This window comes from Anomaloglossus baeobatrachus, chromosome 1, assembly GCF_048569485.1.
Source record: "Anomaloglossus baeobatrachus isolate aAnoBae1 chromosome 1, aAnoBae1.hap1, whole genome shotgun sequence".
NCBI lineage: Eukaryota > Metazoa > Chordata > Amphibia > Anura > Aromobatidae > Anomaloglossus > Anomaloglossus baeobatrachus.
The window spans coordinates 82,215,995-82,228,562 of record NC_134353.1 but is presented as its reverse complement, the minus strand read 5'-3'; the positions used below and the strand labels follow the sequence as shown (position 1 = coordinate 82,228,562).

Here is a 12,568-nt window from a genome sequence, read left to right as displayed (position 1 = left end):
TGCAAAATAAAAACAAAACATGAGCAGAAATTAAAAGTGCTGACATTAGACTGTCATTGATAGGATTTTTCAGGGTTGTCCCTATATAACATCCAGCAGTAATCTGCCATCATTGAGTCATTCCATAAACCCTGGTAGCGGTGTTCCATTACTTTAATGTCCTAGTGAAACCGCTCGCTTACATCCCTAAGATTTTGAGGGAAGAAATCTAAATGTGAATGCAAAAAGTGCATTTTCGGAGACATGCGACATCCAAGACACTGGGGTGCATTTTGCAGTTCCTCACACCTTCAACATATTCTGGAGATTTATTTTTTCCTAAGACATTTTCACAGATCCACTTGAAGCTTTTCCAAGATCTCAATTCCTTATCATTTAGAGTTCCTTCAAACACATCATCTTTCATAAGTTCTCTGATCTGAGGACCAACAAATACCCCTTCCTTCAGTTTTGCTGGTGAAATGCTGGAGAATTTCTGTGAAATGTACTGGAACCCTCATGAATTTGTCTTTGGCTTTCATAAAGTTTTTAATCAATCCCAACCTTATATGTAGTGGAGGAAGGAAGAATTTTGCTGGAGCAATTAAAGGATTCTGCTGAACATCGTCTCTACCTGGAGCGTTGATGTTTCTCTGTCCCCAATCATGAGGAACATAATGCTCTACTGTATTTCTACTGTCCCATAAACACAAGAAGCAACAATATTTTGTGAAACTTACTTGCCTTCCCATTAGCAGACCAATCACTTTCACATCTCCACAGATATTCTATTGATGATGCTTATATTGTATAGCATCCAAAACAACTGACAGATTTTCATAACTTTAGATGACATGAGTGAGCAATAGGGATTGATGGTTTCATATTTGCATTGTGAAGCAACACTGCTTTCAAACTTGGGATGAGTCAATAAACAATCACCAATCTGCAACAAAATACTCTTGATTCAGTTCTTCAAAGAGGCCATTCACATTGATACAGTACACCATTGCTCCATCTACTGTGAAAAATTGTGTTAAAGTGTTACTTCTGTTTCGGTAATAACACACTGACATCATCATGAAGAAGATTCTTCTGTTTCAAATGAGAATAACATAGGAAAAACCACATACATTGAAAATGCAGAAGTAATGTAATAACAGAAATACTTCTATCTCAGAAACTTTATGTGATAGATCAAAACTAATCACATTTTTAGAATTGGCACATCAAAATCCATAAAAAGACATATTACCTTTGCTGATGGGTTTTTTTGTGTTGACCAGTGTTATCAGAGGCAAATTATGTACATTGTAACTTTTTCCTCGGACTGCTCATTCCAACGAAGAAAAGTCAGACATGCACTCTCCCTCATTGAAAAACATTGGTCCAACTTCAATCCGATGTTTTGACAGATCGCACTCGGACAGAAACTACGGTCGTCTGCACGGGCCCTAAGGTTGACTATTTGTATCACTGATCTGTCGTGTTAGTCATCTCTTTTCTTTTAACTTTCTTTTATATGTGATTGCTTATGTATATTTTTTGCAGAAATGTATTGAATCCACTGCAAATAGAAGAATCGATTTAAAAATTCCATGTGATAACAGCAGGAGTACCAGCGTAATACACAGTCATCAGACAAGCACAGCTCCACCCTGGGTGATTATAGTTATATAGGGGGGGGGGATCAATATAGTGTCTTAAATTTTATCCTATATTTGTTATACAGGAAAAAAAAATCTGAATGCACTAACTTTCTGGTGAACTTATGTAGTTACTCAGCAACCAATCTGAAAATTTAGAGCTGTTGTGTGAGCAGTTGTTCAGGGGGTTGGGGATTGAAAAGAAGCCATCACCTATCCACAGCTTCATCAATCCAAATATCAGACTGTCACACAATTCATTCTCTATGGGGCTGTAGGATTAGGTTAAGCACATCCCCATGGATAATGAATGAAGAAGTGACCGAGCATATGCACTGCCACTCCATTATAACAGGAGTCAAGCAATGACTGTCCTAATGGTCAGACCCCCACAACCACTAAGCTATCACGTAATGTGCTGATTGGTGATAACGTGTGATGGGTGAGCATTTTCAACACTGATCAGTATTCGATCGAGCATCAGTGTGCTCGAGACGCTCAATACACGATTGAGTATCCTGGTACTAGGTGCCACGCTTGTTCTGTGGATTTTTTCAGCCACTAAACATGCAAAAATTGTCTGACAATCATGGTGATGCCATAGCAATGTTGACTTCTGGCATTACTGTGATTCCCCGACCAAATGGCGTCATTAAGTCTATATTAGACCCGGTGATGCCATGATCGGTGCACTGCACTTGGATCTAATGTAGGTTCTGCTGAAGAAGGGACAGTGTGTTATAAACATGACAGTACCTGCGGGTACAACAGTAAACCAACAGTCCTCTTCAGGTCTAATTCCATAATAACACTGCTCTTAGCTGCATTTAGTGTAGGGCAAGCCAACGGAGAAGGGATAGTGTTTTAGAGGCCTGTAGGGAGGGATTATAGGCTTACCAACCTTGCTGCTGCTACATAAAAAAACATGTTCTATTCTCTAATAATACGTTCTTAGCTGCATTCAGTGTAAAGCAGGCTGCTTGAGTAGGGATTGTGTATTAAAGTCCTGTACACAGAGATTCTAACCTTACAGCTCTTTTCTATTCTATAATAATACCACTCTTAGCTGCATTAAGTGTAGGCTTACTCCTGGAGAAGATATAATGTATTAGAGGCATGTAGGCAGGGACTCTAGCCTTACAGATCTTGCTGCTGCTATCTAAAAAATCAGTTCTATTCTCTAATAATAAAGCTTTTAGCTTTATTTAGTGTAGGGCAAGCTGATGGAGAAGAGATAGTGTATTAGAGGCATGTCAGCAGGGATTCTGGCCTTACAGACCTTGCTGCTGCAACCTAAAGCCAAAATTCCTTTTAAGGCCTACATCTATTTTTTTCCATTTTAATACCGCTATTAGCTACATTTCATGTAGTGATAGTTGCTGGAGGAGAGCTAGTTTAGGATTAGAGGTATATACTGTATATATTGCTTTACAAACCTTCTCTTGGTATACTGCTATGGCAACCTAACTGTGTTTTAAAGGGCATGGGTGATGTTATGAAAGACGTGCAGGTGTAAGGTGGAGATGACACATCTGGAAATGTATGGGTGGCTGTGGACTGCAGGTTGGAAACAGCCATCAGGTTGCAGAAAGCCTCAGAGTCCAGAGGCCTAAACGTCAACATACCCACAGCAAGCAGTCAGGATATGCAAGCACGTAGCACCCTGTGTACGTTCTCCATTTCCTCAAGGACATACAAAGCTTCCTATTTAATTGTGAGCAGCGAGTGTCTGAGTAGACACAGAGGCGGGATGTTTACACTAATTATGGTGTCATAGCCACTCACCAACTTGGTTGATTCCTTAAAGTTCGTCAGTTGATTGAAGGTTGGCTGCTGAGGGTCGGCTACTGACCCTCTAAAAATTGAGAGAGCCACTTTCTGGCCCTCCAAAAATTATGATAACCGTGATGATATAATATAGAAGGAGCAACAGAAAAAAATAATACAAATCGGTATACCCTTTTTGAAGAGGGAAGGGGTGCAAAGGAATTCAACAGGTAAAAAAGGAACATTTGATTTGCCTTCATATTCCGCTGTTGTCATTTGCTAGGACTGAAAAGTTTGGGCCAATGCAGACCTTGTTCATTTTTGGGAACAGTCAGCCTGTCAACATTTTCAGTTAATTATTTATTATGCCCTTGGGCGCACTAAAAACATGCTCTGACAAAACACTAGAAACAGGGTAGACCAACACCTCCAGGGCCACGTGTCCCTGGAAACCCAATGGCGCTGTGAGGATCTAATGAAATTATCCCAGTCTTTTGATAGTGTTCCCCTGCCTTTGTTGGACCTGGAGTGTGTCTCCCTCATCTCTCCTCCTTGGTTGCCAAAGGAACTATGACCTCTGCTGCCAGTGTTGTCAAATGGGAAATTTTTGTACAACTTGTTCAACTAGGGCCTTCTGGTATTGCCTCATTTTAATAGCCCGCTCCATCTGTCATGATGACTTTGGGATAGCGGGGAACCGGAGCTCCTAAGATGTGCTCAAGCTGGGGGCCCTATGCTATCCTTTTTCTCTGGGATACTCCTGATAGTGGAGAGGCTGAAGTCTCCTTCCTGGCCCTGCTACTAACCAGTCTTGATCTAATTCCCCCTCCCCTTCCCCCAGGGAGGGACAGGACAGGAGTGTGTTGAAACCACAAAAAAAGACAGACAAAGTAAAAACCAAAACTCTGTCACACAGCACACACACCAAGGATAAGACAATAAGATTTCGGAGGAAAACAAGACCAGGAAAGAAGTACAAAACAATAGGGGTACACTCCACAACCAAGCAAAAAGCACCACTAAACACAACTGATGCCTGATCTTTCTGACAGCACAGCATATGCACTTATTGCCATAGGGAGTGGCACCGCCCCCGTCCCCCACAATTACAATCGCTGTGATTGGCTGAAACATTGAAGTCTAGCTATGATCAGTGCTAGAACAGCAAAGATCATAGGCTGGAGCCTGTCAATGGTGGCATCATCATCCCCAGCACTGATTGGAGCAAGCATACGATGACGCCCCAATCGTACCAAATATGTGAGCAGAGATAGAGTTTGACCTTGCACTGACCACTCTGCACAATCTCGTTCCTGCTGGAACACGTGAGGAGAGTGGTCACTGTGCTGTTCTACTGAGTGTCTGCTGGGCCTCGTGGTGCCACAAACTATTTTAGCCTTTTGCTGCTGTTCCTGCTCCTGCTGATTGAATACAGAAGAAAGAACATCTACCTTTCCTCTTCCTGACCTGTTCCTATCCCCTGTTCTTTTCCAGTCCACCTCAATACCTCTCTCCCTCTTCCCCCATCCACCTCTCCCTAACCCCTTCCACAACCCCCTTCTGCTGCCGAACGCTAATCAGTACTTGATCGTTAATCAGTACTTGATCAATTTGTGGCTGTTTTTTTTCTTTTGCACCACATTTGTGCATGCGTGAGTCCTGCAGTCGCCGAACACTGATCAGTTACACACATCACTGATTAGAGTCTGTGCTCGCTTTTGACCAGGAATTTTTTTCTTGCCTATTTCTTTTTCCTTTTGCCACCACATAAGTGCATGCATCCTACATCCGCTGAGTGCTGATCATTGATGCACATCATTGATCGGCATACGTTGTTGGGGGGGTTTATGTGTAAAAAAAGAATCAAATAATAATTTAGATTGGTTGATAGGGCTAGATTAGGGAGATTAAAAATATACTGTGAAGCACCTGGTGGTTCAAAGTGCTCATCACATATTTAGATAAATTCCTTGAGGTGTCTAGTTTCCAAAACGGGGTCACTTGTGGGGGGTTTCCACTGTTTAGGCACACTTTAGGCTCTCCAAACGGAACATGCAATATGTCAGAATTTCTTGAATTCATTGAAGCATCCCAGAGTTATTATCTCATAAAGTGACACTGGTCAAAATTGAAAAAATTGGGGTAAGTCAGAAAGTTAAAACCAGGCTGGATGGTGAAGGGGTTAAAATAGACCCTTGCATAACCTGGTAAAAATTCTAATATATATGACACTGTATATAAACTAACTTGCATATCTTTTCTTGGTAGAAATCAGAAGCAGATTGCTCCACAGACAGACCGACAGTGCACAGAGGTATTAAGCAGATCCCACAATGGACTCACCCACTCATCGTTGCCAAAGTCCCAGCCACTAAGCAGGCAAGTATTATTAGACAGTAACTCACCTCTTCTCCTTCCACATCACTAGTAAGTGTTACTTTATTACTTTGGTGAGAAGGTCAAAGGAACAGGATATTTCAGAAATAATAGTAGTGTGGTAGTAAATGGCATTCCAGTATACTCGTATACAAACGACAGCCATTTCGTGCCGAGCAGGTGCTACTTCCAGGACCCTTGCTAAGAGGAAGAAGCGCCTGCTTGGTGCGAAATGTTTTTTGCCTATACCTAGTAGTATGCTATTCAGTACCATGCTGCTATTTTTAATTACTTGGAAATAGTCTTCTGGATTGTATGAACAGGTAAGTGCCGGAATTGTCTTCTTTTCTATTATTATTATTATTATTATTATTTTGAGTATATATCTTACAGAAATTGTACTTTATCTTATTGTATTACTTTTAGTCTTGTAAATTGTTTTGCTCTGCCTTTTTTCATTTCATTTCACCATGGTGAACTTAGAATCTTTAGAAAACTCAAAGAGGGGAGCTGCTATTGTGGCAAATTGTGGTGCAAACTTTCTGTAATATCTAACAATACTCCAAAAGGCTCTCACATGCTTTTAGACACGGATTTAGGCCAGTTTTTATTAGTAATAATTATTGTCAGTCTTGGGTTTGATAACTATTTGCCGATGTTATACCTTAGGTAACAAGCCTCTTCTAGACTTTTTGCACACCTTTTGGGTTCATCTGTTAACCTGGCCTCACAAATCGAGTTAAGGATTGCTTGTCCTTTAGGTTAATGAGATTCCCAGTCTGAATTGAATTGTATTATTTATTTTAATGCACCAATAATTCCATGATTCTGTACATGTAAAAAGGGTTTACATACAGTATATAAACAATGGGTACAGAAAGTATTCAGACCCCTAAATTTTTCCTTCTTTCTTTCATTGCAGCCATTTGGTAAATTCAAAAAAGTTATTTTTTTTTCTCAGTAATATACACTCTGCACCCCATCTTGACAGAAAAAAAAACAGAAATGTAGAAATTTTTGCAAATTTTATAAAAAAGAAAAACTGAAATATCACATGGTCATAAGTAGAGATGAGCGATGTTCGAGGCTCGAGGTTTGCCAATTTCATGTTCGAGTGATTTTGGGGGGTGTTCGAGACGTTCGACGAACTCGAGCTTTTTACTAAAAGCTCGACACTTCGAGTTACGTTCGAGAATGGTTCGAGCACAAAAGCGTGGCTTTTCACAGTAAGGCTATGTGCACACGTTGCTGTCTGCATGCATCCTGCGTCCCCAGCACAATTCCTCTCTCTTTCCTACTCAGCGATCACGGGCGCCTCGCTGCACGGCTGTCACAAATCTCCAGCGGCATTTCCTCTTTTGAAAATGGCTGCCGCTTCATTATTCAATTAGTTATTCCGTGCTTTCCCCGCCCACCGGCACCCATGATTGGTTGCAGTCAGACACTCCCCCACGATGAGTGACAGCTGTCTCACTGCAACCAATCACAGCCGCCGGCTGGAGGCTGGTATTGTCAGGATGGGGAGCTCCACGTTATGGGCAGCCCACCACCCTAACAATATCACCCAGCAGCTGCCAGGAATTGCCGCATCCATTAGATGCGACAGTCCCGGGACTCCACCCAGCTCATCCCGAATTGCCCTGGTGCAGTGGCAATTGAGATAATAATGAATTAATCATGCCAGGCGTCTCCCTGAGATACCTTCCATGATTAAACTGTAAGTGAAAGTAAATAAACACACACAATGAAAAATCCTTTATTTGGAATAAAAGACAAAAAAACACCTCATTTACCTGTTTATTAATCCCAAAACAACAATCCAGGTCCGAAGTAATCCACACGACACTGTCAGCTCTGCTACATGAAGATGACAGGGAGCAATCAGTGTCCTCTCCACGTAGCACCTGAAGTGAGCCTTGCTGTAATCTGAGACTTCAGTCTGCAATGCAGAAGTCAAGATTACCAAATCTGCCTATGTTTTTCGTTAGAGCCAGTAGCTCAATGGTTAGAGCGCTCGACTCAGAAGCATCAGTTCACGATTTTTCGTCCTGGTAAAAAGTTTAATTTATTTTTAATTTTAAATTAGAAGTATTTATTTATAATTTGATTTAATTTAATTTAACTATGCACTGAGGGGAGGAGCCGGACATCAGCTGTGAGCCACACCTCTAAAATCAGAGCAGTTCACGGAATGAGGCTGCATTGCTCTCTCTTTCTCTCTCTCTCTTTGTCTCTCTCAGTCTCTCAGTCTCTCAGTCTCTCTCTCTTTTTCTCTCTCTCCTCGCTCCTCTCTCCTCGCTCTCTTCTCTATCTCTCCTCTCTCTCTCCTCTCTCTTTTCTCTCTCTCTTTCTCTCTCTTTATCTCTCTCTCTCTCTCTTTCTCTCTCTCTCTCTTTTTCTCTCTCTTTTTCTCAGTCTCTCTATTTCTCTCTCTCTCCTCTCTCTCTTCTCTCCCTCTCTCCTCTCTCTCTTTTCTCTCTCTCCTCTCTCTTCTGTCTCTCTCTCTCTGTCTCTCTGTCTCTCTGTCTCTCAGCCCCTCTCTCTCTCTCTCTCTCTCTCTCTCTTTCTCTCTCTCTTTTTCTCAGTCTCTCTTTTTCTCTTTTTCCCTCTCTCTCCCCTCTCTCCTCTCTCTTCTCTCTCTTCTCTCTCTCTCTCTTTTTTCTCTCTCCTCTCTCTCTTCTGTCTCCTCTCTCTCGTCTTTCTCCTCTCAACCTCTCTCTCTTTTCTCTCTCTATTCTTTCTCTCTCTCTCAGACCTGGCGATGATCAGCTGATGTGGTCACCTGACGGAATCAGCTGACACTATAAGTCAAGCGGTGAGCCCGGCTTTTTACCGCCCGGCCAGCTAAGCTATCAGCTGATGCTGTCGGACAGAAGTCTGCACAGAAGTGTGTTGTTTATTTAATTTTTTTTTTGCACTGATGCATCATCTGATTTGTATAAAAGCTGTTTATACAATCAGCTGCTGTGTCATGTGATTCAGGCCCTTGAACCTGACACATCATCTGATCGCTTTGCCTTCCAGCAAACCGATCAGATGATATTGGATCCGGATTGGACGGAGCGGGACCCTTGACCCAGGATTACTGCGGAGGGGGGTTCTTTATTTCAATAAAGATGGACTCACTAATTGTGTTGTGTTTTATTTGTAATAAAAATATTTTTCTGTGTGTTATGTTTTTTTTATCAGTACTAGAAATTCATGGTGGCCATGTCTAATATTGGTGTGACACCATGAATTTCGGGCTTAGGGCCAGTTGATAATATACAGCTAGCCCTACCCCCATTATTACCCAGCGAGCCACCCGTCACCAGGGCAGCTGGAAGAGTTGGATACAGCACCAGAAGATGGCGCTTCTATGAAAGCGCCCTTCTCTGGGCCAGCTGCGAAGCCAGAAGCCAGAAAGCTTGGGCACCCTGAGCTGCGGATTCCAATCCCTAGCTGCCTAGTTGTACTTGGCTGGACACAAAAATTGGGCGAAGCCCACGTCATTTTTTTTTTAATTATTTCATTAAATTCATGAAATAGTTAAAAAAAAGGGCTTCCCTATATTTTTGGTTCCCAGCCGGGTACAAATAGGCAGCTGTCGGTTGGGGGCAGCCCATAGCTGCCTGCTGTACCTGGCTAGCATACAAAAACATGGCAAAGCCCACGTAATTTTTTGGGGGGGCAAAAAACTCCTGCATACAGTCCTGGATGGAGTATGCTGAGCCTTGTAGTTCTGCAACTGCTGTCTGTCTGTATGGAGGAGAGCAGACAGCAGCTGCAGAACTACAAGGCTCAGCATACTCCATCCAGGACTGTATGCAGGAGTTTTTTGCCCACCAAAAAAATGACGTGGGCTTCGCCATATTTTTGTATGCTAGCCAGGTACAGCTGCCCCCAACTCCCAGCTGCCTATTTGTACCCGGCTGGGAACTAAAAAAATAGGGAAGCCCTTTTTTTAATTATTTCATAAATTTCATGAAATAATTAAAAAAAAAAAATCGACATGAGCTTCGCCCCATTTTTGTGTCCAGCCAGGTACAACTAGGCAGTTGGGGATTGGAATCCGCAGCACAGGTTGGCCCAAGCTTTCCGGGCCCCTCTGCTGCGAATTGCACTCCGCAGCCTCCCCAGAAAATGGCGCTTTCATGGAAGCGGCATCATCTGGCGCTGTATCCAACTCTTCCAGCTGCCCTGAAGCCAGAGATTCTTAATGTCAGGCAAGTTTGACCCGGCCATTAAGAATCTCCAATAAAGGGTTAAAAAAAAAAGACACTACACAGAGAAAAAATAATTTAATAGAAATAAATACACAGACACATTAGAGACTCCATGTTTATTACTCCCTGTCAGCCCTGCACGATCCATGGTCTTCTGTCTTCTTTCTCCTTCAACCCATGCAGCTCTCCTACATCAGGCAGCACTGCATGGGAGGAAGAACACTACTGCTTCCCGTGCAGTCTAATCACTCAGTGAGAGTGAGCAGAGGCTGTAGGCTGTAAGCGGTGACGTCACCGCTGACAAGCGGGTTACCATAGCAACGGTGCTCCGATCACGGTGCCGCTGCAGGCTGTAAGCGGCGACGTCACCGCTGACAGGCATGTTGCCATAGCAACGGTGCTCCGATCACGTGACTCCCGGTGCCGCTATTTACCGGCTGTGACAGCTAGTCCCTGCATGTGGCTGACTCTGTAAAGAGCGTCCACATGCAGGAACGGGGAGTCGACCATGTGTCAGAGCATTTCTCCAGTAGACGGACATGCTGGAAAGATCACCCAGTACCGGAGAGATGCACTGACAGGACCTAACATGACGTCATAGCCATGTGACCAGTCTGCAGCCAATGAGATAATAGACACGTGACAGGTCACATGCTATTTTGACATCACGATAGGTCCTATCATCAGTGCTGGTTACCGGGAGGACGCAGTGATTATCGGAAGGAAAAGCGGCGGGAGACAAAGTGCAGGACGTGTCGCGGGGACCTGTAAGTGTAATGGCAATGTTTATTAACTATATGTGTACATTTATAATGTGTTTTTATGTGTTTGCGTTTGCCTCCCATTGTTTTCAATGGGGTTCGAGAGGTTCGTCAAATGGTTCATCAAACCGAACTAGAACGGGGCCCCCGTTCGACGAACTGAACCGAACTTGAGCCTTCAAAGGCTCGCTCATCTCTAGTCATAAGCATTCAGACTCTTTGCTCAATATTGAGTAGAAGCACCCTCCTTTTGAGCTAGTACAGACATGAGTCTTCTTGGAAATGATGCAACAAGTTTTTCACACCTGGATTTGGGGATCCTCTGCCATTCTTCCTTGCAGATCCTCTCTAGTTCCGTCAGGTTGGATGGTGAACATTGGTGGACAGCCATTTTCAGGTTTCTCCAGAGATGCTCAATTGAGTTTTGGTCAGGGCTCTTACTGGGCCAGTCAAGAATGGTCACAGAGTTGTTCTGAAGCCACTCCTTTGTTATTTTAGTTGTGTGCTTAGGGTCATTGTCTTGTTGGAAAGTAAACCTTCAGCCAAGTCTGAGGTCCAGAGCACTCTGGAAGAGGTTTTCTTCCAGGATATCTCTGTACTTGACCATATTGATCCTTCCTTCAATTGCAACCAGTCCTGGCCCTGTAGCTGAAAAATACCCCCCTGGCATGATACTGCCACCACCATATTTCACTCTGATGAGGTACCTGGTTTTCTACAAACATACCGCTTAGAATTATCACCAAAAAGTTCTATCTTTGTCTCAGACCAGAGAATCGTCTTTCTCATAGTCTGGGAGTCCTTTATGTGTTTTTTTGCAAACTCTATGCGGGCTTTTATATGTCTTGCACTGAGGAGAGGCTTCTGTCAACCACTCTGCTATAAAGGCCCAACTGGTGGAGGGCTGAAGTGATAGTTGACTTTGTGCAACTTTCTCCTATCTCCCTACTGCATCTCTGGAGCTCAGCCACAGTGATCTTGGGATTCTTCTTTACCTCTCTCACCAAGGCTCTTCTCCCACGATTGCTCAGTTTGGCTGGACGGCCAAGTCAAGGAAGAGTTCTGGTGGTCCCAAACTTCTTCCATTTAAGGATTGTGGAGGCCACTGTGATCCTAGGGACCTTGAGTACTGCAGAAATTCTTTTGTAATCTTGGCCAAATCTGTGCCTGGCCACAATTCTGTCTCTGAGCTCCTTGGGCAGTTCCTTTGACCTCATGATTCTCATATGGTGTCACATGCACTGTGAGCTGTGAGGTTTTATATATTCAGGTGTGTGCCTTTCCAAATCATGTCCTATCAGTTTAAACACAGCTGGACTCCAATGAAGGAGTGGAACCATCTGAAGGAGGATCACAAGGAAATGGACAGCATGTGACTTAAATAAGAGTGTCTAAGCAAAGGGTCTGAATACTTATGACCATGTGATATTTCAGTTTTTCTTGTTTCAAAAATTTGCAAACATTTCTACATTTCTGGGGGGGGGGTTCTGTCAAGATGGGGTGCACAGTGTACATTAATGAGAAAAAAAATGAACTTTTTTTAAATTACCAAATGTCTGTAACGAAACAAAGAGTGAAATATTTAAAGGGGTCTGAATAATTTCTGAACCTACTGTATATAAAACACAAAAAACAAAATACAGTGAGCAAACTAGTAATGACTTACTGGTTCAGAGGGGTGTGAGGACTCTGCTCTCATCGGCCTTTATTCTACAAGGTATTGAGGGGGGAGGCAGTAGGTTGGTGGAGAGGGTGCAGAGGGGCACAGACTCGCTCAATGCCCATAAATTGAACAAGTACGCCGTACCCCTCTAGTTGGATTCTTGCAAGGAGT

General features: G+C 43.1%; 1 protein-coding gene across 1 annotated transcript in view; it reads left to right on the top strand.

Annotated features, from left to right (window-relative positions):
• The window catches only part of LOC142281522 (uncharacterized), a 68,003-nt gene extending 62,211 nt beyond the window's left edge, over positions 1-5,792 (top strand). Inside the window, exons 9-10 of the mRNA XM_075332926.1 lie at positions 1,531-1,641; positions 5,661-5,792. Coding sequence (XP_075189041.1) covers positions 1,531-1,641; positions 5,661-5,792 — 243 coding nt within the window. The remainder of the gene's footprint in view (positions 1-1,530; positions 1,642-5,660) is intronic.
• Positions 5,793-12,568: the final 6,776 nt, after the last annotated feature.